The 22,979-nt window shown below is 42.7% G+C and overlaps 1 protein-coding gene across 1 annotated transcript; it reads right to left on the reverse strand.

The window, feature by feature from the left end:
• Window positions 1-148: 148 nt before the first annotated feature.
• On the reverse strand, window positions 149-22,364 carry apoba (apolipoprotein Ba). Its single transcript, XM_017434834.3, has 29 exons — window positions 22,222-22,364; window positions 21,834-21,863; window positions 21,329-21,441; window positions 21,109-21,254; window positions 20,339-20,486; window positions 20,108-20,260; window positions 18,934-19,058; window positions 18,772-18,848; window positions 18,235-18,691; window positions 16,886-17,030; window positions 16,630-16,776; window positions 15,751-15,959; window positions 15,376-15,577; window positions 15,117-15,287; window positions 14,840-15,043; window positions 14,588-14,752; window positions 13,940-14,145; window positions 13,667-13,849; window positions 13,391-13,521; window positions 12,434-12,644; window positions 12,185-12,357; window positions 11,933-12,108; window positions 11,316-11,437; window positions 10,865-11,238; window positions 3,193-10,755; window positions 2,995-3,106; window positions 2,265-2,303; window positions 1,992-2,178; window positions 149-1,622 (listed from the first exon to the last, which is right to left on the reverse strand). Exons 1-29 carry the CDS (start codon window positions 22,274-22,276, stop codon window positions 498-500), a joined length of 13,149 nt encoding a protein of 4,382 aa, XP_017290323.1. The 5' UTR covers window positions 22,277-22,364; the 3' UTR covers window positions 149-497.
• Between the last annotated feature and the right edge of the window lie 615 nt (window positions 22,365-22,979).

Raw genomic sequence — 22,979 nt, forward strand, 5'->3', positions numbered from 1 at the left:
GCCTTTATTCATCTCCGTTAAGACAAATACTGCTTTAATTATTGTTATAGATTCTGGTAACTTCTTGGCTCTAGCTTGTACCTGTGTAGATTTATCAAAGATTTTTATTTTTTTACAAAGAAGAATATCTCCAAAAGGTGCAACAAAATGAAACTAAACCAGTTTATTTAATTCCACTTCTGACAAATAATAATAAAAACAAATTCTGCACCCCCACTGTTGGTGTCAACTTATGACACAAAGCTAGAGATGATTAATTAAAAGGCCTAACAATGAGATTTAGACAGCTAACTCCATATCCTGATTAATTTCTTGGTAAAATTTATGCATATTTTACCTTAATTCTAATTTTCATTTATTTTAGGATTTAGAGACAGCTTTCATCCAATCTAAATCCACTATCATCATCACCGACAAACAGTAACGTACAAATTTGGCGGGTTAAATTTGTACGGATCAGCATTTTCACATCCATTCAGCCACACAAGAGGTTCGTTTCACTGTCTGAGCTGAGTCGGCCATTCGTTGAAGGATTTCCACAGGAAAGGTAGGGGGATTTCAACGTCCACCTTTTCTTTACCTACTCTGACATACGGCGCCGTGTTCAGAGAAGCCTTCCTAATTAGATCCACGCTTTCGTTCAGCGCTTCGGAGAGATTTGACTGTAAAACGCCGATGAACTGCTGGGTGCCGCTGTTTACTCGCTCCATACTCAAAGCGTTGTAAACCTCGTAGAGCTTCAGTTTCAGGAGGTCTTTACACTCAGCTGCACGTCTCTGAGCTTCGTTGGCGCCCTGCGTCGAAGACCGAAGGATTTCTGCATAAACGGCGTCGACCTGAGACGAAACGGCAGCGTTTTGATCTTTCAGGTGGGAGAAAAGACCTTCTGCTTTCTCAGCAATCATCTGCAAGTCAAATTTGTCTCTCAGATAAGACTTTAGGTGATGACTCGTAGAGTTTATGTCAGCATTCAGGTTCTCCAGGATCTCATGTCCATTAACAAGAACGTCGGTTCCAGGCAGGGTGAACTCGATGCTCCTGATGTACGCAGAAATCTTCTCCAGGAGTCTAAAAACCTGCTGAGCTGCCCCGTCGAGGGCTTCTTCGATGGAGAGCTCCCTCTCTGATCCAGGAATCGTAAACTTCTTATTCCTCAGAACCTCTGTGACTGGACTGAACAAAGCTTCAGTACTGTACCAGATGTGTCTAAGACCTGATATAATCCCGCTGACAATGATGTTTATTAAATCCTTTATGTCCGTGAACATCAGGTTCTCAGAAAAGTTTGTGTACGCGTCTCTTCCTCGGTCGGCGAAGGTTCGGATTAGATCCTGCAGCGTGGTAAACGAAACTGAAACCCCACGGTGAGCTCTCTCTATCAGGTTAGAAACGGCGTTTTTCAGCTTCGAGCCACCTCGGCTCATGTCGAACCCAAAGTGCGAGGTGTGGTGTTTGTTAATGAACTTCAGGAGAGCGCTGGTCATCGCAGGAATCCGGGTCTTCACGCCCTCCATCGCGTCGCTGAAGAAGTCCCAGTTCCATGACGTCTGCAGGACCAGCTTGTCCGCGTTCCTCAGGGAGGCCTTAGCGGTGAAAATGTTAGTATCCCGCTCAGGAGAAGACTGAAGAGGAGAGAAAAGAAAAGCAGAAAAACTTTTAAGTTTTTTTAGCTGCTAGAAGCTACACCTGAATGCAACCTTGTTTTAAACTTTCAAACAAACTTTCACTCAACATTTTTCAGAGTTACGCAGGAATATTCTGCAAACTTCTTCTGTCCTGGAAGCCACAGCTGAAGCTCTCACAGTCCTGTTTGTTCCCCTCGTTTGCACTGAATACTTGTTTTCAGGTTTAATAATTTCAAACTGAAGTTAAGCAAACCGAACAAGTCCCACGCAGAGTTTCTGCTTCTTCAACTTTCAGAAATGCAAAATTCCAACGTTTACTCTGATGGCAACAAGGGAGAACTGACGGGAGAGTAAGAACTGTCTCACCAGGTAGCGGCTGAACAGTTTTCCGTGCAGCTGCGACGGAGATCTTCTCTGGAGATGCAGTCCGAGGAAGCCAGCGGACGGCGACGACACGGACGCAGTGATGCCGTCTTTGCGGGAAGCAAAGCGGAGGTTCACGTCGGCAAACGTTCGGCTGCTGACGTCAAAACTCAGGGTGTGACGAGACTCCCTTTAAAAGAAATAAACCGTCGTCATGAGTGATGTTCTTTTGTCGAGAACTTTAGACGATAAGCAGAAAAGCAAAAACAGACTTACTGGATCAACGAGTCGTCTCGAGAGACTCGATGATTAGTTCTGAAGACAAAAACGATAAAAGCGCGTTTATAAGATTCAACCTGCATCCTGATGTCAAAGACAACAGTCTTAATAGTTTAACAAAAACTGTAAGTATTTTAAAGATTTTAGAGTTTAAAGTAAAAAGAAGCCCAAAAAAATATTCTCATTGAAGTACAGAACATAAAATATTTTGTTTCTAAGCTTATTTGCCAAGTAGCGTAGAGGTGAAGGTCTTTATTTTGCACAGAAAACAATAGGAGCAAAACTCAACATTCACCAAAACTTACTTTTTTAGGTAATTAAGCAAAAGTAATCAAGTAACATTTTAGGTAATCTGCAAAATTCTTGCAGAAATGTTATGAAATTTCTGCAGGAAGTACCTGATTCTACTGCTATTTTAGCTTAAAAATAACCATGTAATGCTAAATTAACATGCATGGGTTTATAAAATATGATTTGCACAAACTGTTGTGAAATTTTGTACTGTTGAGCTGTTTTGAGGCAGCGGTGTCCCTCTTAGGTCTTGAACCCGCTTAAACTAGCTGTTAGCTTATCAATCCATCCGCATGTCTCCAAACTGATGTCGTTTAAAGAGATATCTACAATAAGTAACATATTACTTGTTCATAACCTGTCCACAGGACCACATTTCACAACGTTTAAACTATTTCTTAGTAATGTAAAGGACAAATATGGAATGAACTCTTACCTAAGGGGGTACGCCAAAACATGTAGCCAGACTACATTCAGGTCCCTGTGGCTCAACCTGCCCTTCCCGTTCAGATTAATCATCCTATTATCATATCGAACAATCGCATCAACTGAGGAAACATAAGCAAAAATTAAAACATCATTTTAGACATTTTAGGTGTAGCAACTCGTGCGGATAAAGTGGAGGACGTCTTACCGGCGAAGTCATACTCCAGAATGTCCACGGTTGAGACACAGCTGGAACTGAATGAAGTTGAAAGGTCAGAGTCCTCCTTCTTTACCGAGGCAGCCATCGACACGTTATAAACGTAGGAGGAAACATTCAGAGAAGCACTGAGGGAGCCAAAAGTTGGGATGAACACACCTGAAGGCAGGTGTAGGGTAAATTCGGGGATCTCAACCTTTTGTTTTGGGATGACGATGGCTGGAAGCTGAAAGTTTGAGATCTGACTCGTGAGGTCGTCCAGGCTGACGGTGTAGTCGCCGATGGTGAGAGATTTGGGCAGATTGTAGGAGGACACTGTGATCTCATGTTCTGGAACCCTGAATGACAGGAACGACATTTTACCCTGCAGATACTCCGTGTCGATGTCATAACCCGGCACTGACATTATGGGTAAGCCGGGCAGCGAGACGTCGAAAGCCTTGGTGGAGATCAGTTTCGGGATGTGAAGGTTCTTCGGATCGATCGTGAACGGTTCCACATACAAGTTGGTAAACGGAACAACAAAAGCAGGGATTGAGATCACAGGGGGAAGGGTTAGATGGTCCGGGACTTTAACACTTTCAAATCTCATGTCTACATTCCTGATAGACTGAGGAATTTCTTTTACCCAAGAAGGCATTGGAATGCTAATCTCAGGGACGCTAAACGTGACACCATTTTCAAATATTTTAAATGGTATTTGGAACTCATAACCATCCATGCTCTTTGTGTATATAAGACTGGAAGAGATGTTTAAGAATTGCAAGTTATGGATATTTGTGACCTTGTCAAATTTGAGCACGTCCCACAGGGTTCTTTGATAAACAGGAAGTCTGACTGATTTCAAGAATCCCAGGTGTCCCTCTAATGACTCAGTCAGTTTCACGCCTGCTTCAAATTCATCATTAAAAATGATTAAATCACAAGTATGGATGAAAGATGACAGCTGTTCCTTTCCGCTCCAGGTGAAGGTCTGTTTCTCAGAGCCGAAGGCCAGGTTGATGCTCTGAAGGAGCCCGGCTTGACCCAAACTACTCAGCTGACTCGCATCAGTGTCCAACGATGTCCTGAAGCTTTTAAAAGGAACAAAATCTACTTCTCCCTTGACATTGTGGTTTCCACGTGTGTCAAAAGTTTCCAAATTGACATTGTTGTTGCTGATGTAATCAACTGTTGCAAAAACACGCCGCAAAGAGGCGTCAAGAGCTAGGTCACTGGTCAGACCCAACGAGAATAAATTGTTGGGCAAGCTTCGTTTTTGTTTGTCCTGTTTGTCCAGTTTTACGTTCAAGGCTGTGCTGGTGGTTGCACGCAGGTTATTAGCACTAATGTAGAAACTTTTCTTATTTTCCAGGTCTCCAATAAAATTACTGCTGTCCATTATTGTTATGTCTGACTTCCCTTTGGTAGTCGTATCCAGTGACAAGGAAGAGGAAAGAGCTTCCAGTTCCCAGTTCATATCAATGTTTCCTTTGCCCACAGAGGCAACCTGAGGAATATTAAACATGTACCTGATGGTTTTCTTGGAGGACACATTTGGCTTGGTCTTTGTGTTTCCTGTGAGCTCCTGATTGAGTTGCATTTGGAGGAATGGTAGAATAATTGTTGCGGTGTTGGCCAGAGAAGCTTCCAGGCTCCTCCTGGTGAGGCTAACAGAACATTCATGGTTGGCTTTTATGTTGTAATGATCTAGCGACACAGAGGAAGCCAGTTTCAATCCCCTTGCCCTAGTCACGCTAGTGGTGCTATCGATTTTTCCATTCAAAACGTCGAACACAGACACTGACGAAGCACCAAATCGAGCAACAATGTCTGACTGATTGTAAAGGCCTGCATTAGCATTAAGGGCCATTATGGTGGATTTGAAGGAGAAGTCACAGGTTATGTTACCCATAGCTGGGACTGCAATGCTGTCCTGAACATCTGGTAGAGAAAAAGAAGGCAGCTTTATTTCACTTAGAGTTTCTGGAACATGGATGACAGGGAATTTAAGAGATGGCAGCACGAGTGTGTAGGATGGTACAGAGAAACCCAGTCCTGGAACTTTGAAGCTTGGTGTGCTGACCTCTTTGGGAACAAAATAACTAAAGGTCGGCATCTCAGCACTAAAAGCATCGACTTGTATATTTAGTATTGGTATTTTGTATCCTGGGACTCTGAAGACTCTTGGAGGCAGGCTGGAAGTGTCAATTTTGTGTTTGGTGTACTGTGACTTTGCCTCGTTGTATGAATCCTTCAGAAGGATAACTACTTTGTCTCTGTATGCTTCAAACTGAGTCTGAATGATTTTGGCATTGTCACTGATTGTGCTGTAGATTGGTTCAAGGTACAACTCAAAGCTATGCATGTCAGGATTCTTGTGGTACTGAAGCTTCAGGTTCATATCAAACGACTGTTGCAGGTTGAAAAGCAAGAATTTCAGGCCGGCATCTTCCCACAGAGAAAAATCCCTGACCTCAGGGGTTTGTATTTTGAGATAGGGAATGGTCATGTTTGGGACTGAGAGAGGAATGGTCAAAAAGTCCAAATTAGCTTCTCCTTCAGCTGAAGTGTGGAGGTAGATGTCCCGTTTACTGTTTTCTGCTGTGAAGTTGTGACTGTACTTGTACTGATTGAACCTTGCCAAAGCAAGCCAAACTGCGAGCTGTTTCTCAGAGTTTAGCACAACACCATAATCATGCTGGAGATCAATCTTACCGGTGAGTTTTAGGGGGAGGAAGACTTTCGAGTTCACTTTGTTCTTAACATCAATGACAACCTCAAATGGATGGGCTGTGAATTCCAACGAATTGGACATGGTTCCTACCAGATCTCCTGTGAATTCAGCATCATGAAAGGCTGCCAGTGATACTTTCAAGTCCCCAACATGAGCTTCACCATTTAAAACCATAACACTCTTCTTGACTGATGGAGCTTCGGCTTCACATTTAGCTTCTACGGTGATGTGACTTAAGCTCACAGACTCGGCAGTCAGCATTTGCTTCAATTTTAAGGTCTTACAATCGGTTTCTCCAACAATCCTCAACTTTGCGGTGCTGAAATCAACATTAAACTCAACATTGCTTCTGTGTGTACCTTCGTCAGAGAAGTCTTGAATAGACCATTTTTTATTACCACTCGTTTCACCGGTCACAGTAATGGCACCAGATTCCATTCTAGCAGCTATGCTTTGTTTCATTGATGCCTCGCTTGATATTTCCATTGATGGGATGACCAAGTTGTGGCTGTAGGTAGTGTCTATCACTGCATATATTCCACCCTTTAATGAAAGCGCCACAGTATTGATCAGATCTGCTGTGTACACTTGGGTTGTGGCCTTGGTGGTAGTCTTAGCAGAAGCCTCAGCAGAAGAGCCGGTGAGTGTCAGAGATCCTTCGTGATCAACTGAGAAGGCCATGTGTGTTGCCTTCACGGTTTCTGTGAACTGCAGCTTCTTCATTCTGGGAGCCTCCAGCTGAGCAGTGGCTTCAAACACATGCTCCAGGATCACGATGGGTGACCGAGCATGAGAAGTAACCGTGGCTATAAATTGTGGGTTTTTCAAAGAGGAAGTTGAGTTCTCAAATTTGGCTGTAGTGACAAGAGTGTACTGTGGGGAAGTAATGTTAAATTCTCCATGGAGTTTACCAAAAACTGGGATACAAATCTCACTGGGGATCTCGGGTAATTTAATGTCTGGAATTGTAAGCATTGTGATTTCAAAGTCCTCCAGATTCAGTTTGGGGATGGTTATGGTGGGAAACTTTATCTCTGAGAGAGTAATTTCTGGGAAGGTGAGGTCTGGCAGGTCAGATAGGTAGAGGACTTTCAGGTCACCAAAAATGTCCTCAGGATCAGGTGCTTGGATCTCAAATCCTCGGATGTCATCTATGATTGCGACTATCTTAGTCTTGATCTCTTCAAAGTCTATAGTAAAGGCAGGGATCGTGTATGAGCCGAGTATGGTGATTTCTGGAACCGATATTTGAACTGGAATGTTGATTTCCTGCAGTTTGTTAAAGTTGACAGTGAATCCTGGTATTACGAGGTCAGTAAAGGGGACGGTAAATGTGGGGACTTTGATCTCAGCTCTTCTCAGTTGGTCCAGAACTCCATCTACAGCTCGCTTCAACTGGTTGAGGATCTCCTTGTCATTAGCCACGTTTTTGATCCACTCCACCAGTCCATTAAACTGTGCAGAAAAGTAGGTGATCATATTTCTGTAGGATTCACTTGTTCTCTGAAGGTAGATGTGGATTTCCTCTCTAATATCCATATCAAGAATTCTTTGCCTCATGTCCTCAAGAATGTCCTGTGCTTTCAGTTTGATGTCATTGTAAAAAGCCAAGTCAATAAGACTTTTTAGTCTCTTTAAAGCGTCAGCCACCTTCGTGTTTTTGAGTTCATCCAAATATGTATAGATGGAAGTTTGGATTTCTCTGAAAAACTGTCTGAGAGCCTCAGCCTTTTTCACAATCTCATATTTCTTTATTTCGTCATTAAGGTAATTTGTAACCTCAACAAGCTTCGCGTTCGTCTCATCGACAAATGCATCGTAGTCGAACTCCTTCACTGTCTCGAGTATTGAAGCGATGCGTTCATTAAGGTCATCAATGCTTTTCTTAAAGTCAATTTCTCTGAGCTTGCTTGTCACACTGTACAGAAAGTCCATAACTTTATCATGAAGAATTTCAAATTTGATAGGTTTTAGAGCTTCCACAACCGACTGCACCGTTTCTTCAATTTTCCATTGTCTGACAAGAATCACCGCCTGATCCATTAAATCTTTCAAAATGTCATCGAGCTCATATTTCAAAATGATATCTCTGAAGTAGGAATACACTGCATTTAGCTTGTTGGGGATTTCGTATTCGTCGATCCAGTTGACGATGACGTCACTCATGGATTCCATCACTTTTGCTATTTCCGAAGGTGGGATTTGGTACGAAAACTGCTCAACGTAAGATGCCCAGTCAACTGAAAGAAGGTAGGTTTTTAAATCTTCCAAGAAGTTAGGGATGTTGAAGTCCTCAAGAAACTTTTTAAGCTCAGAGAGTTTTTCTTTGATTGTCTCCATGATTCCATATTTAGAATCAAGCTCTTGAAGGAACGCCGCGCTGCTTTCCCCGAGCTTCTGCAGGTCTATCTGTCCAATAATATCCTCCACGACATTAAGCACTTTAACAAAGGAATCCTTAATTTTGTATTTTTCATCAAAGGCCTGAAGCTGATCTCCAATATGTGAAATTACACTTTCTATCTTATCTGTAAGATGTCCTTCTTTGATAAAGTCCTCAACTTTAGAGATGAAATTTTGAACCTTTGTGACTATGTCCATTATGTTTTTTTCCAAACTTTGTCTAAGAATGCTTGTTGCGCGCTCCAAGTCTTCCATCGTTACAGCAAACTTGATCAAATCATCAAGTTTTTCCTTCACTTGGGTCACTTTGTTCTCCAAGTCCATTTTATGCATATAGTTCTTCACATTCATTGGTAACCGATCTAAGCTGGCTCTGAAGTCAGTGATGAGCTGATTTATGTTTAAATTGAGCATGAACTGTTGGAAGGATTCTAAGGCTTGTACAAGTGTGTTCTTGAGTCTTTCAAAAGCAGCAGGGAAGCTTTCAATGAAAGGAATGTCAATTATGTGGCAGTCACTGTTTTTGTCATACTTTAGAAAACCAGCCACACTGAAATTTTGTGTTTCTGGTCTCGATCTTTTCACTCTGGTGAGGAAATCTGTTAGGATTCCTCCTGAAAACTCGATTCCCATCTTCTCATGGTTATTGTAAACCCTGACATCCTGCTCGTAAGCATGGCTGTTCAGTTTGGAGTTCACTTTCCAGTCCAGAGATTGGTCACTTGGAGTCAGGAGACCTTCAAATTTGTTGCTTAAACTCGCGGAGCACTCCCCGTTTCGAAGGCGATGAGTGGTTGATCCCCGGCTGTCGTGTGAGTATGCAAGAGCCAAGGGTGCGGCTTTAAACAACAGCTTACTGTACAGTTGTCCAGTGTGCTTCCCGCGTAGCTTTATTTCTCCATCACTTTTAACCAAAGCATCAATGCTCACGCTGAAAGGCAGCGCCATAGTGCGAACCGAGCCATCAAAGCGCAGAGGTTCAGAATTTAAATGCGCCTCGCACTTTGACGTCAACGACAATCCTGCAAATTCAAGTTCACAGTTTTGACTTAACTTTGCGTCCATCAGGTTTCCAGACGTGCTGTATTTCATTGAACCAGATAAATCTTTATAGGTGAGTTTGTAGGTGTGTTTAATGTCATGCATTTGTCTGTAAGATCCACTCACACTTCCACTGAGATCCACCTTGACTGGCTCAAGCTTCATGTGTCCTTCTTTAGTCAAACTGAGGTCATAAAAGCCGAGGTCACTGGTCATGTCAAACCCCACAACAAATGGCTTCATATCAACCTTTGTGTTTTGTCGGTAGTAAATATCGTCACAGATGAAGTTGTCAGTCTTGGAGCGGAGGGTGAATGTCCACAGAGTGAGGGTCAGGCTGTGGCTGTTTTCAGTTTTCATTTGTCTCAGTGTTCCCTTCGTGTTTCCGGTAAAGGTCAGAGCTCTCCTGTTCAGTATGACATTCATGTTGTTTGTCATGGATGCATCGTACGCATGGCCCTTAAAGACACCATCCAAAGAGGCCTCTGAAGATGTGACTTTACCCTCGACGTTCAGCTCTCCTCTTCCCTCCTCAGCCATCACTTTGGTAGTTGAAGAAAAGGAAGCTCCGTTAAAATCCATGACACCATTAAAGTTGTTCTCCATGGTCACAAGGCTGCACTGAATGCTGTTCATTCCACCAAAGATTACACCAGCTTTCCCAACTCTTACAGAAGCTTTATGAAATCCACGACCCACGTCAAAAGTGAGGGAACCCTCAGAGTTCACCTGAAGTTCGTCTGAACCAAGAGATCCAGTTATAAGCGAGTATACTCTGCTTGTGTCATCATCTACCTGTGATTCGATTCTGAGGATGGACATCTGGCTCGATATTCCAAGCTCAACCTGGTTGTTGAGGGATTTTCCCATTGCTGAGCCAACAGCATGGCACTTCAGGGTCAGTTGTGTGTCTTTATACTTGAGCTCTGCCATGTGCTTGAAGATGTCCTTCTGGGCACTGGTTTTGGAAACAATTTTTAACTCAGAGTTTGCATAAACGCCTTGGATCGTGTTTTGAAACTGGATGAAGGGTGAGTCAAAGCGTAGGGTGGACTCCCCTTTTCCCTCTCGATCCAGTGGACGCAGGTAGTAGCTGTGGGTGTAGGAGGTGGTGGTGTTGAATGAACCTAGTTTAAGTAGTCCATCTACAGTCCCATCTCCTAAGACTTCATCAGAATCCAGAGTGGAAGTTGACTGAGCAGAATAATAGAGAAAAGCATGAAGACCTAATGGACTGGAGGCCTCCATCTTGTAATTGGCTCTTGCATTCAGTTTGTTTGACACCCTTAAGGTTTCTAAGACACTGAAGCTTGTGTCGATGAGGATGTGGCTGAAAGAACTATTCAGAAGATATTTGAGATGGTCATCACCTCTTCCTGTTATCATCCCAGCCCCTAAAAAGCAAGAAAGGAAAGATGAAAGTGCTTTTTCTCAAACCTCATGCTCCAGATTTAAACTTAAATAAAAAGAAAAGTAATATTAGAACATGTTTGGGTTGTTTACCTTCAAATTTGTATGCCAGCAGGCTTAGAGGTGACTGAGCCATGGCTTTGTACTGTACGACATAATTGGGAACATCAACAGTGTTGTTGCCCCCAGAGATTGAGCCTTCCCAGCTGTAGAAGTTGCTGTGGATCTTGGTTGATGCTTCGGCCAAGCCGAGAAGTGGAACGGTGACTTCTAAAGATGGCGGTACAGTGAAGGTTGGTAGCACATACTTCTTGGCTGGGATATACAGCCCTATCTGTGGAAGGTCTACGACGGGAATGGACAGAGTCTTTGGAAGGTTCAGTTCTTCTGACTTTTTGCCTCCAAGTGGGAGAGGAAGGGAGAAGGTCACCTTATCCTTGTTGAATTGGTACCGGAACAAACTGTCACTGTTCAGGTCAAAATAAATGCATAACATGAGATGCTGTCAAACCGCTGAAGCCCAAGCTGTGTTTTCAAAACTTACGATTTAAAAAACAGTCTTTCAGGCAGAGCCGGCAAAGTGAGGTCCGAGAGGCTCCTCCTACTGCGGAGGCGTGCAAGAGACGGGAACCGTGCTGTCAGTTTGTCCAGCCAAATGTTACCTGCCTTCAGAGTGACGTGAAAAACAACAATTTAAAATGCAAATAAAAGTCTACTGAAGGCACAAAACAGCTATTATTATCACACAGACAGATGATGTGTATTTTACAGCATGTTTCTCCAAATGGCTTAAAGAAACTGAGCTTGTCAGGGAAATTCATCTGCTTTAAATATGTGAAAAGCAATAAATCCTCTTAATCATCTAAGGTATTTATTTCAACTATCAGCTATTTATTTCGTCACCTATATCTGGACTTCATCAAGCTTTTAGTTGTGACGCTGATTTGAACAAGTCGAACAGTCTTATTGCCATAAATCCCTTTAAAAGTCTTGTAAACTTTTGTTCATTAAAATAAATTGTTAATTATTTGTAAAATTTAAGGTATTGGATCAACCCCAATCCCAACACATCAAGCCTAATGCTTCGACTGTTTGGGGAAAATACCGAAAAACTGAGGAAAAGCAAAATGTTGAAAGAAATTACAACAAAACTGAGTTTACCTCAATTCCTTTAGAGACTATGTGACGCAGTTTCATATCAGTCTTTGTCACCCTTTGGTCCAGAATCTCATCGATGAGCTGTTGCAGCTGCCTGCGGTGCTCCTCTGCACACGGCATCAGCTCTTTTATCGCCACATTCAGGTCCGTTTTCAGTTCCAGCTCCAACTTGTCATCATCTGTGAAGAGAGAACCCACCCTCAAACGCAGAGAAGAGCTTCTGTCTTCTCCACCGATTTTACCACTGAAGGTTACCGTGTTTTAGGGAGGCTCTCTGTTGGTACAAAGTCTCCGGGAGGTGGACGACTGTCTCCAAGTCCAGCAGCTCATTCCCGTCCTTCTTCAGGACTGCAGTGATGGATGCATCGGTTTTCAGAGAAGGGATGACCATCTGGAGCTGCAGCATGGCCTCTCTCATCGTGTCATGTCTACATTGAAAAGATCTGGAGGTTTACGGGACAGAACCCGATCGGTTTGATCATTCCAGGACATTTCACGGCTTACCTTGCACGTCCCACTAGAGTCAGCTGTGGGATGTTCTTGTTGGTGACATCGATGGTGATGCCTCGCATCTTCCTTCCCTTGTGATCGCTGTCAATCACAGCCAGATTTATGCCTGCCTCTACATCGTAGTCAGGAATTATAATCTCAGAGGAGATTAGGTTTTTGTTGTGGTTGTATTTCAGAGAAGCTGAGGCCTCCATCGAGTCTTCCCCTGTAACATCACCGGAAACAAACCTCAGCAGTTACGTTTTAACTCCATATATCTGTTTAATTTCATTACTATCATTTTAATAAGTCTGGACAGTGAAGAAAATGCTAAAACTATAAAAAGCGAATCTTTAATTTTTCATTCCTGAGAGTTTTAGTCCAAGATTTCCTGTTTTTTCTTGCCAGTGTTTGTCCTATAACCCATTCCTTTCACCACTTTTTACAAATCCACTCAATCAGTCAACAAAAAAACTGATTATTTTTATATTTTAAATGAGTTTTAGTTGTAGATCTAGCATTATAATTTATGTCAGAAAGGACAGGAGTCAGAACAAGAGAGAAGGTGGTTAACATAGCAAATAGCAACAAATAATTTCCTTTAGAAGACAAGTTTTGTTCTAAACTTTATCAATGCAACATAATAAAACACTAACTGCCAGTTCCTCGCGCTTTGAAAGTTAAGATCTGCTGAGTAAAGTTAGGAAAAGTGACAGATTTAGTTATTTTAATTTTAATTTAAACCACTGAAGCTGCGGCGACTGAAGGTAATATCTATATGGGCTGCAGGTGCAAAAATATTGTCGATTTTATTTCTATAGCACATTTAAATGCCCAACTTTTTACATGGATTCATTCTGAATCACACATTTGAACAAACCCCTTGGAGTTTACTTACTTATCACCAAAATACACAGCTCCATCACTGCAGAAGAGTCTGAGAGGTTTAAAGATCATATCTTACAGTCGTACCTTCTGCCCTCAGCGTTAGCTTCAGGGACTCGACTTTGTGTCGACCCTTCTTCCCCTCTCTGAGCGTTTCGTCTGTAATGGTGGCGGTGTACTCGGAAACTTTCCCCGTGGGCTGGATTTCAACAGCAAACCTAACGTTAGCAAAGGTTTCATTCAGTCTGGTCCTCTTCATGTGTTTGTCTGGTTAAAATCATGGCCATGCATTTGTAAATCACATTTTGGATAGTTCAATCCCATCAGTAACTTTTGACTCAACTAAATGCAGCTTTTTCTTACTTTGACTCCCCAGTCAGGGGGTAATATGGAGCCTGTTCGACAGAGGTAGCATTGGAGTAGCGCACTATAGTGCACAGATTCAGTCCTCTAAACAGAGGCTGGCAGTCAGTTGAGTCAACCCGGTCTTCCACCAGGGACGGCACTATCTTAGTTTGACCAGACGAGACGGACAGCAGCTTGTTGCTTCATTCAGAAACAGAGAAAAGAGAGAACGAGTAACAGAACCGCCACAGCCGAGTGAGTTTTACATCGTTTATCGGACGAGCTGCTGACCTGACGCTGAACAGCTGAGTGCTGGACTCTGGAGCGGGAACGGACAGTTTAATCTGGTTTCTGGTCACAGACACTTTAGCATTAAATGAGCTCTTGTGGTACAGGTTGGTGTGCATCTCAATCCCTGCGTCCACGTAGTCTGGAATGTGCATGCCCATCTGGGTAATGAACTCCAACCCAACTGAAGGCATGAAGGACAAGTCTGTCTGCAACGAGAAGAAAGAGCAGTTAAACTATTTCTTTGTCCTCCTGAAGAGAGGAAGAGGAGCCCTTGTAACTTTGGCTATATTGGACCCGAAGGCCACGAGAGGGTTAAAACTCTGGCCTTCATGCCAAACTTTTAGATTCAAGTCACTTTTTGTTGAGAAATGACCAAAACCTTTAATATCACATTCAGAGTGTGTGTTTTTAAAAGACTCTCAGCTACTACTAAATAAAAATTTAGCTCAATTTTCTGTAAAATTGACTGAGTTATATCCATTTTTGTGTTGGCGAATGTTAATTAGCTGTGGTCACCATGAATGGGATTGACTTCAAAATCAGTTATAGACTCAGTAAAACGTTTCATGAACCACTGAGCTGATTTTACTAACACATACATGAGTGCTCTGCCTTTCGAAGGTGGGCGATAACGAGGGGACAACCTACCATCGCTGAGGGAGTCAGGCCTCCTCTGGCACCGGGTGCAAACACACCTGAGAGGGAGAATCTGAGAGGAAACCCAGAAGCAGTGGGCAGACAGAAAGCGTTCTCCATGAAGATGTAGTGGAAAAAGACCTCGTTTTCAGTCCCGGATGTCAGCTTAAAGAAGGCCTTTTGGGAAGAAAACAGGAAAACAATCACTGGCAGCTGAAAACATTCAAGCCAACGATGAAAAAGGACTTTTGGACGATGCCTGACCTGTGCAGGGAGGACCCTGATGAAAAGATGGTAGTACATGAAGAACGTCTCAAAGATTTGTCTCATTTCGCTGGTCTTCATGTATCCCACTTCCTCCCCAAGAAGCCGGAGATAAGCCGTGGCTTCAGGAGCCGGGGAGAATCGCACATCGTTGAGGAGTTTCTGGAAACCATCCCTGATCGCCTTCAGATGATCTTCTGGGATCTGGAAAGATTTTAGCAGCTTACGTTTAATCAACCTGAAGGACCTTCTCTGAGGTGAAGAGTCTAAACGTCACCTCTCTCCTCCTTCTGTCTCGACGTGGAGAAATCCTGTCCAGGACTTCTCTGAACATCGGCGCTCTGTCGCCTGCCAAGTCCACGAGTCTGGAGATGGACTCAGGAATGAAGCCCTTCTCCCCAAAAAGACTGTCGATTGTTGGTTCAAATCCTGTCCCTTCAACGCCAACCTTAAAATGGAAGTTTGGATTCTCGTAAAATATAATAATTTCGTGATTTTCTTTAGGATTTGTAGAAAATTTGCTGCTGAAATTAAACCTCAAAAACGTTGCGGTTGAAGTCGAAAGCCTTCAGCGTGGCCGCCACCATCACCTCCTTCGGCATCGTGTTCGTGTCGTCGAGGATGATGTTGCTCTGTATCGAGCCCAGGGGAGAGCCGAGTCTGTAGTTTTGTGACAAACCGTGGAGGACATTGTTTCTGGGCGACAGCTGCAGAGCCGCCTCAACGGCCTCTCTGAGTCTGCAGAACGAACAAATCAAATCAGGAGGGAACAAAGTAAGGACAAAAATACCAAACTGTTTTTTTTTTGCTCTCTAGGGGACAGAACAAACTGCTGAACATTTTCTGAATCCTGTCAGTAAACATATCCTGCAGGAAGGTTACTCCTCATGTGTGAGACGTCGGTAACTCACTCCAGCGTCTGATCCTCAGAGCTGTGGATGTTTTTCAGGTGGGACACCACGAAGCTCTTTATCTGGTCTTCCCTCTCGCCCGTTAGGCTGTTCGTGATGTCTCTGATGAGCTTCGGGTCCGGGTTCTTCATCAGAACCAGATAAGCTGCCAGACGTTTCTCAACAGGACCCTGAGGGTCCCGGTAGACCTCCATGAGAGTGTTCCTGATCTACAGCCGAATAAAAAGAGTCAGATCTCTTTATAACACCTTTATCTTTTCACTCATTCTTTCATTTTTATTTCTTAGAAAGTACAACAGGCAGAATGCAATGATTTGCAGATCTTTTAAACCCATATTTTGGGTTTGAAAGCCCGAAGATCACAAACAATCAAGATTGACTTTCAGCCTCGTCCTTTGGCTTAAAGATTTCTCCAGATTCTTGAAAACCTGTGATGACATCATGACCTGTAGGTGATGTGATGTTCAAAGTCTTCCCAGTTTTTAATTAAGGATCATTATTCTGTAACTGTTCCTTTGTTTTTAGACACAGTTTCTGCAGACTGGTAAACCTCTGCCCATCTTTACTTCTAAAATGCTCTTTTTATCCCCTGTCCTCTTACTAAGCTGTTACTAATTAACCTAAATCATTAAAAAATGCTCCTACAGGTGTTTCTTACTTTTATAGCCTTTTGTTGCCCCTTCCAAACTCTCGTTAGCTGTAAACTCATACAAATTTAAACATTTGATAAGACTACTATGTTCTATTCTGCGTAGAATTTGGGTTTATAGCATTAGTAAATAATTGCATTCTGTTTTTAATTTACATTTTACACAACATTTTCAAGACTGGGACTGTAAGAAGTTGAGGTTTGATTGACGGAGTGTGACATGAACGCACCTCTTCATTCATTTCCATCAGTCTGAAGGCCTGGATAGCTGCCTTTTGGTTTGATAAAGGGACGTCCGTTGTCCTGACGCATCGTAGAAGAGAAGAAATGAGGGTGGGACTGACGTCTTGCATGGCCCGACCCATGACACCAACAACCTAGAGATGGGAGGACAAAGAAACATCTCAGTTTGGTGCAAAGATCCCCTTCAGAGAGATGCTCCGACGAACATCCGTGAATCTTAAACTCTCTGAGACGTTTGTTTACCCTCAGGACGAGGAAGGCCACCTCCTTCGGATCCAGAGGAAAGCCTGACTCGGTGTCCTGCACGTTCTCTGAGCAGTCGTTGAGGAGCGTCTCCATGAACTTTGACACATCTGTGACCTCTGGAGTAACTTCACCCTGATGGAACCTGTCGACAAAAAAATCGATCAGACGTTTCATGATTTTTCCGTACATTTCATAGAATCAAAATATTTTAGCTTAATTTGTGCCATTTTAGCCATTCTTACATCAAAATATTTTACTTTATTTACAAAAATCTTCCCACATAAATAGTTTAAGCTCTCTTTAGTTCCTTTAAAACACTGTTTTCTTTGAAATAAGCTTCAGCAAACTTGTTCTGTTTTGGTCTTCTTGTGCTACTTTTAGCTTTAAGCTAGCCTTTTACTCCTTGGAGCTTTTAGCTAACATTTTGCTACTTTTAGCATTTAGCTATCTTTTTGCTTATTTTATTGCTTTTAGCTAGCCTTTTGCTTCTTTTAGACTTAGATAGTGCTTCTTTTGGCTATTGCTTTGCTCTATTTAGCGTTTTTTCTTTGCTTTTTTAGCTTTTAACCAATGCTCTGCTCTTTTAACTGTAACAACGGAATTTCAGCTTCTTTAGCAAATTAACAAGTCATTCAGCGCTTAAGATCTTTGCAGAAAATTTTGTTTTTTTGGTCCATATTCTGTGTTTAAGTTATCTGTACTTCCTGTTTGACTTTAAAGCGTTTTCCTTTAGTTAGTTAACCCAGCAGCTGTTAGTTTGACTCATCCGTAAGAATTTCTCCTTAATTTTCCAAACTGAGATCACTATGACTGCTGTCTGCTGCAAGTAAGACACTAACTGCTCAAAACTACTCCACACTATTACATTTCCATGAAGCTGAATTAGTCCTTTTACAGTCTGTGTTTGAAGGTCTAAACAATGCAAATGCAAGCAAACGTTGTTGTCGTTTTGGTAAAAACTTATAAATGATGTTGTGCACCATCTCATGTGATACTGTGAGATATCAGTGCTCAGAGTATGTGTTGAAGATGACTCTCAGCTACTACCACACCTAATTTTAGCTCGATATCACTAAAACCGACTGAGTTAGAGCCATCTTTGTGCATTCTAAGGTTGCTCAGCTGTGGAAGCCACATTGGACGGGATTGGCTCCAGAAGTTAATTAGTTGTAGATGTTTGTGCAGTTTTTACTTCCTGAAAGTTTCATTAAAACACGTCCAATGGTCCAAGAGATATTCTGCTAACAGACACACAAACATGAGCAACAAACATTATCTGCCTTTTCACGATAAATGCTGTTTCTTTAAAAAGGCGTTGTTGTTTCCCTCTGAAGTAATTTACTCACTTCCTGACGGTGTTGGCCAGCGCGTACATGATGGCTTTGCTCTGTTTGTACTGAGCCATGCTGAGCATGTCTCGCACGCGTGAAGCGTCTGGGCTCGCCTGCAGACTCAGCCCGTACACCAGGGTGTCCACCTCAAGCGCCACGCCATCAACGGTCCGGCTGACCTGCAGGATGGCGCTGATGCACTCTGGAGTTCCACACTGGAAGAGGGCCTGGAAGGTGAGCCAGTGGGACACGTCCACCATCTCAGGCACCGCCTGGCTCAGGGTCTCGTTCCTGAGGGCCCGCATGCTCGACACAAGCTTGTGGAAGAGGCCGGCTCTCTTCTGGCCCTGATCCGAACCCGCTAACGCCGCCAGCTCCCGCAGGGTGCCCAGGACAGCGTCCTTCGTCTGGACGGGAGTTTTATCGTCGGGGTCTTCGAAGTGGAGAGGCCTGGCCTGGTGGCGCTCCGCATCTGTGGGTTTTCAATCCTCGGATCACAAGACGCAACAAGAAAACTTCACAAGTCGATAAAAAACGAAAACGAGCGCTCACCAAAGATTCTGTTATTGGTCCTTTTCCCGCTCAGAAAGCTGAGCTCCTGGGTCACCTCAGACGAGATCCCGTTTCCCCTGCGAGGCAGAGGAAGACAAGGGTTAAAAGGGTCGCGGTGTTTCACTCATCCAGATCCAAATCTGTGGTCAGATTCGGACTCACTCGTGGGAAAACGGCAGGTAGTTGTGTCTCTCCGTGCATGAGGCTGAGACGACGTGCGTGCCCCTGTTATCGAGCTGGTAGCTGCAGCTCTGAGTGCTTGTGATGAGTTTGGACATGAGGTTGTGCTGGAAACAAAAAGTCCTGTCGTTGATAAATACTTCAGCTTATAAGAAAAGTCATTTTTTAATTCTGTAAAACAATCAACAAAGTGATCAGAACAGATGTCAGTGTTTCAAACATCATTCAATAATATTTATTAAAAACCTGAACTCAACAGGAACTAAACTAACTACAGCTTCAAATTTCAAAAACAAACTAAAATACAACAAATGTGATGAAATATTTTTCATCATAAATTGTTCGGCTCGACTTGGAAAAGGTATTTTTTATAACTTTTATATTTTTCAAAATATTTCACTTTATTTAAACTAAAATTCCCATATTAATAGCTTAAAGTCTTGTTAGTTCCTTAAAAAAATACTTTGTTCTTGTTTTATTTTTATCTTTTCACACTACTCTTAGTTTTTAGCTAGCCTTTTGCTTTTATTTTAGCTTTTAGCTACACTTTGCTACTTGAGTTTATAGCTAGACTTTTGCTGCTTTTAGGTAGCATTTTGTTCAGTTTAGTTTTTAGTTTGGCTTTTGATGCTTTTTTTGGTTTGGCTACTTCTAACTTTTAACAAATCTTTTGTTACTTTTAGCTTTCAGTTAACCTTTTGCTATTTTTAGTGTTCTGTTCAGTTTGTGTTTCTTCAACAAATTTCAACAGAAAATAAATTTTCTCTTGTTTCATCTTTTTTTTGCCTCATTGTGTGTTTTTTTGTCCTTTTTCCCGCTGACTTGGCGTCCCTCAGGGCTCCGTTCTTGGATTTGTTTTGATTTCCATATTTGCGGCCCCTTTGGTTGGTTGGTTGTGCGTTTTATCTAAAATTCTGCGATTAGACGTTTGAAACTCCACAACCAGCTCTTCACACTTTTAGGTAGCATCTCAGCAGCTCCTGGAAACGAGCCGAGGACTCAAAACTTCAAGAAAAAAAGACTAATTTTCCATTTTTTTCTCACTGAATCCTGCCTGTTTCTAAGAAGCAAACAGTGAGCAAAGAAATGTGCAGCCTTCTGGCTTTGTTGTTACAAAATGAACCCATCTGTGGTGATCGTTTCCACGGCTGCTCACCAGCTGCTGCAGCAGAGCCAGCGGGCTGCTGGTCAGCGTCCGGCCGTAGAACCGGTCACACTGGGACAGATCTCTGGAAAGGGTCACGTCTGTGGCGATGTCCTGCCTGGACCTCACCGTGTAACCCGTTAAACACCGGCCGTGCACCGTGCTCTGAAAAGGAAGCGAAAACCAAATCCATCCACATGAAAACCTCACGTCTCCGTGGAGTTTAACCAAACGGACACTAACCATGAGCCTGCTCTGGTCCTCCTCCACCATGGGCACCATGAAAGCAGAAACGATTCCTCTCTTAATGTTCAGGATGTTCACGGGCTCGTCTGTTTTAGGATAAACCTGAACGCGCACGTCGGACTCCACGTGGAAACTCAGCGGGTTCCTGGGTGAAGAAACAAGCAAACACTACAGAAGAGGCGCAGAACGAGCAAGAACCTAAACAAACTGCTTCGTTTGTGGTCTGCACGTTTCAGATTTATGGCCTATGATTTACAGGCCTCTGTACTCCTAGAAGCAATGGTAAAAATGAGTAATAAACAGATTTAAATCAGGAATATTATCATTCAGAAACACACAAGTGAACCTGAGTTGCTTGAAATATATTTGCTGTTTAACCTTGAGGTGAGCAAGACTCAAAAAAAATAAAGAAACAATGAAATAAACCTTTATAAGACATTCTGAAACAGGAAGGGAAACATTAATTTGTATTTCTTTAAAGATGCTGCTCTTCCTATTTGCTCAGAATGTGGACAGATTACAGATTTAGGTTGTTGTTGCATTTTAAAGAAAACATTTGTAGTTATTTTTTAGTAATTTGAGTTGTGAACTCACTCATGTGAACTTCTTGTTGAGTGTTATTATATGTGCAGGTTGTGAAGAACAGTAAAAATGTCCCCAAAGCTGAAATAATCGAGTCATAATCGTTTTTGTGTTTTTGTCGCCATAATAAAGATTAACGAAGCTTTAGAGATAACATCTCTGTGAGTTTAAACACCAGCACTGACTTCTCCATGCTGGCCTTGAAGGCGTCGGAGCCCGGCGCCAGCCTGTGCACCGGCTGGCCCTGGGGGTCCATGACGGACACCTCGCTCAGGGTGCAGCCTCTGGTGCGCATGACGAACCTGCACGGCTGGGGGACGTCGATCTCCACCTGCAGGTAAGTGACAGTCAGAGGGGCGCAGATAAGGACTCAAAGTGGGACAAAGAAACAGTTTTTTTTTTTACCTGACAGGAGACTTTTGGTCCGTTCTGCAGGTTGGCCGTGCCCACAACGCCGTTCCGACTCTCAGCGGTGTACTGATACACGTAGCTCCTATGAAGCTTAAACCTGGATGCCACTGCAACCCCAGAAAAATCACACATTTCAGCGGGTCGCCTCCTGATAAGAGCCTCTGTTTGCTTCTATAGGACTGCTCTTCTCTCTTGCATCAGAGCATTAAAGGCAGATTTCCACCTTTGGACTCCTCTGCAGACGAAAAACTGATGTTTCAAACAGACAAAAGGAGCCGTTTTCATCTGGAAACAGCTGCTGCTGCAACAAAACGGGTCAGGAGTTCGGAAAACAGCATCGACCCGTCAGCAGGTCAATGTGTCTGTTTGAGCCAACAAGAAAAGGAGCCCAGTTTTCACAAAAATATACCATTTCTTTTTTTACAGAAAGGCGACAGTAATCTTATCATCTAATATTTAACTCAAAGGAAACGTAAATGACGTGCAGATGGGAACTTACGCTGACAGGACAATGTTTCTCTGTCGTCCTCTGCAACAAAAAAACAGGTTTGTTGATTATTAAACGACAGAAAACAGTGTAAACATGTGGTTTTTTTAGTTTCTGTTAAATAAGCTCAGCTTTACGGAGTTCTGAGACGACAGAGATGTGATATTACAAGTAAAATCTGTTGCAAAGGCAAAGAATAAAACCTGAACTATTTTGATTATAACCAAGAGTTTGTGCTAAATAAAGTGGATCGGCATGCCAAATCGAAACATTACATCCCTCTGTTCTGTCTCCCCAACACAGTCCGTTAAGTCCTCATTAGGGTTATTATTATTAACATTTTAGTTCGTATTTCAGGTCAAACAAGCGTCTCTAAATCCTGGAGGGAAGTCAGACTTACGGGCCACAGCGCAGCCGATCAGCAGCACCAACAGACACAGCTTGTTGGAGCCCATGATGGGTTCTTCGGCGACCCGGCAGGCATGAATAAAACTGAAACGGTTCCCCTCAGATCTTTTATAAAGTCACTCTCCTCTCCTCTGCTGAACGGCGGTGATGTCACACAGTTCAAAGTTCAAACTCCGGCTCGAACCGAGGGCTCCTGTTGGGAAACTGGCTGAAAGGTGATCCCCATTTTAGGGTTTTATTTTCTAAAGCTGCTTCAAGGGGGGCACTCTGCTGTGGCATAATGTTTTTATTTTTTTTATCTGAACTATTACAGCTGGTTAAACACGTGAGCTGTGCCCAGTCTTGCAGCCCGCCTTCATCGTGACGTTTGACTGACTTTTTCTGCGGATCAGGAAAAGTCCCAAACATGAAGAGTTTATGGTTCTGGTTCGGTTCCCTCTGTGGGTTCTTCAGCTGTGTTTTCTCTTCAGTTTCTCCTGATTAAATAACATTCCAGGAATTCTGAGGAAGCAAAGGTTAAAGGTTGTTCAGAGCCACACGACAGCCAAACCACGGGATCAATAACATTAAAAACAAGATTTATTTGTTGTTTGGACCATCAGATTTATTGTTGTCAAAAAGACATATACAGCCATTTTAGAAATCAAACCTTTTGTGCTCTTAAACTACACATTAAACAAATAATAATAAAAGACAAATAAAACTATATATACAGAAATGGAAATATTTTCCTTGAACTGTAAAAATTTT

This window comes from Kryptolebias marmoratus, linkage group LG10 (genome assembly GCF_001649575.2).
Source record: "Kryptolebias marmoratus isolate JLee-2015 linkage group LG10, ASM164957v2, whole genome shotgun sequence".
In the NCBI taxonomy this organism is placed as follows: domain Eukaryota; kingdom Metazoa; phylum Chordata; class Actinopteri; order Cyprinodontiformes; family Rivulidae; genus Kryptolebias; species Kryptolebias marmoratus.

Bases quoted from the DNA above. Each gene is read 5' to 3' on its own strand.
- apoba (XM_017434834.3), bottom strand. From the start codon at position 22,276: ATGGGCTCCAACAAGCTGTGTCTGTTGGTGCTGCTGATCGGCTGCGCT. The intron at 21,255-21,328 runs GTAAAAAAAAAA...ACTTACCTGCAG, and splicing joins GACCAAAAGTCTCCTGTCAG to GTGGAGATCGACGTCCCCCA. The intron at 17,031-18,234 runs GTGAGTAAATTA...TTTTGTCGACAG, and splicing joins CTGGCCAACACCGTCAGGAA to GTTCCATCAGGGTGAAGTTA.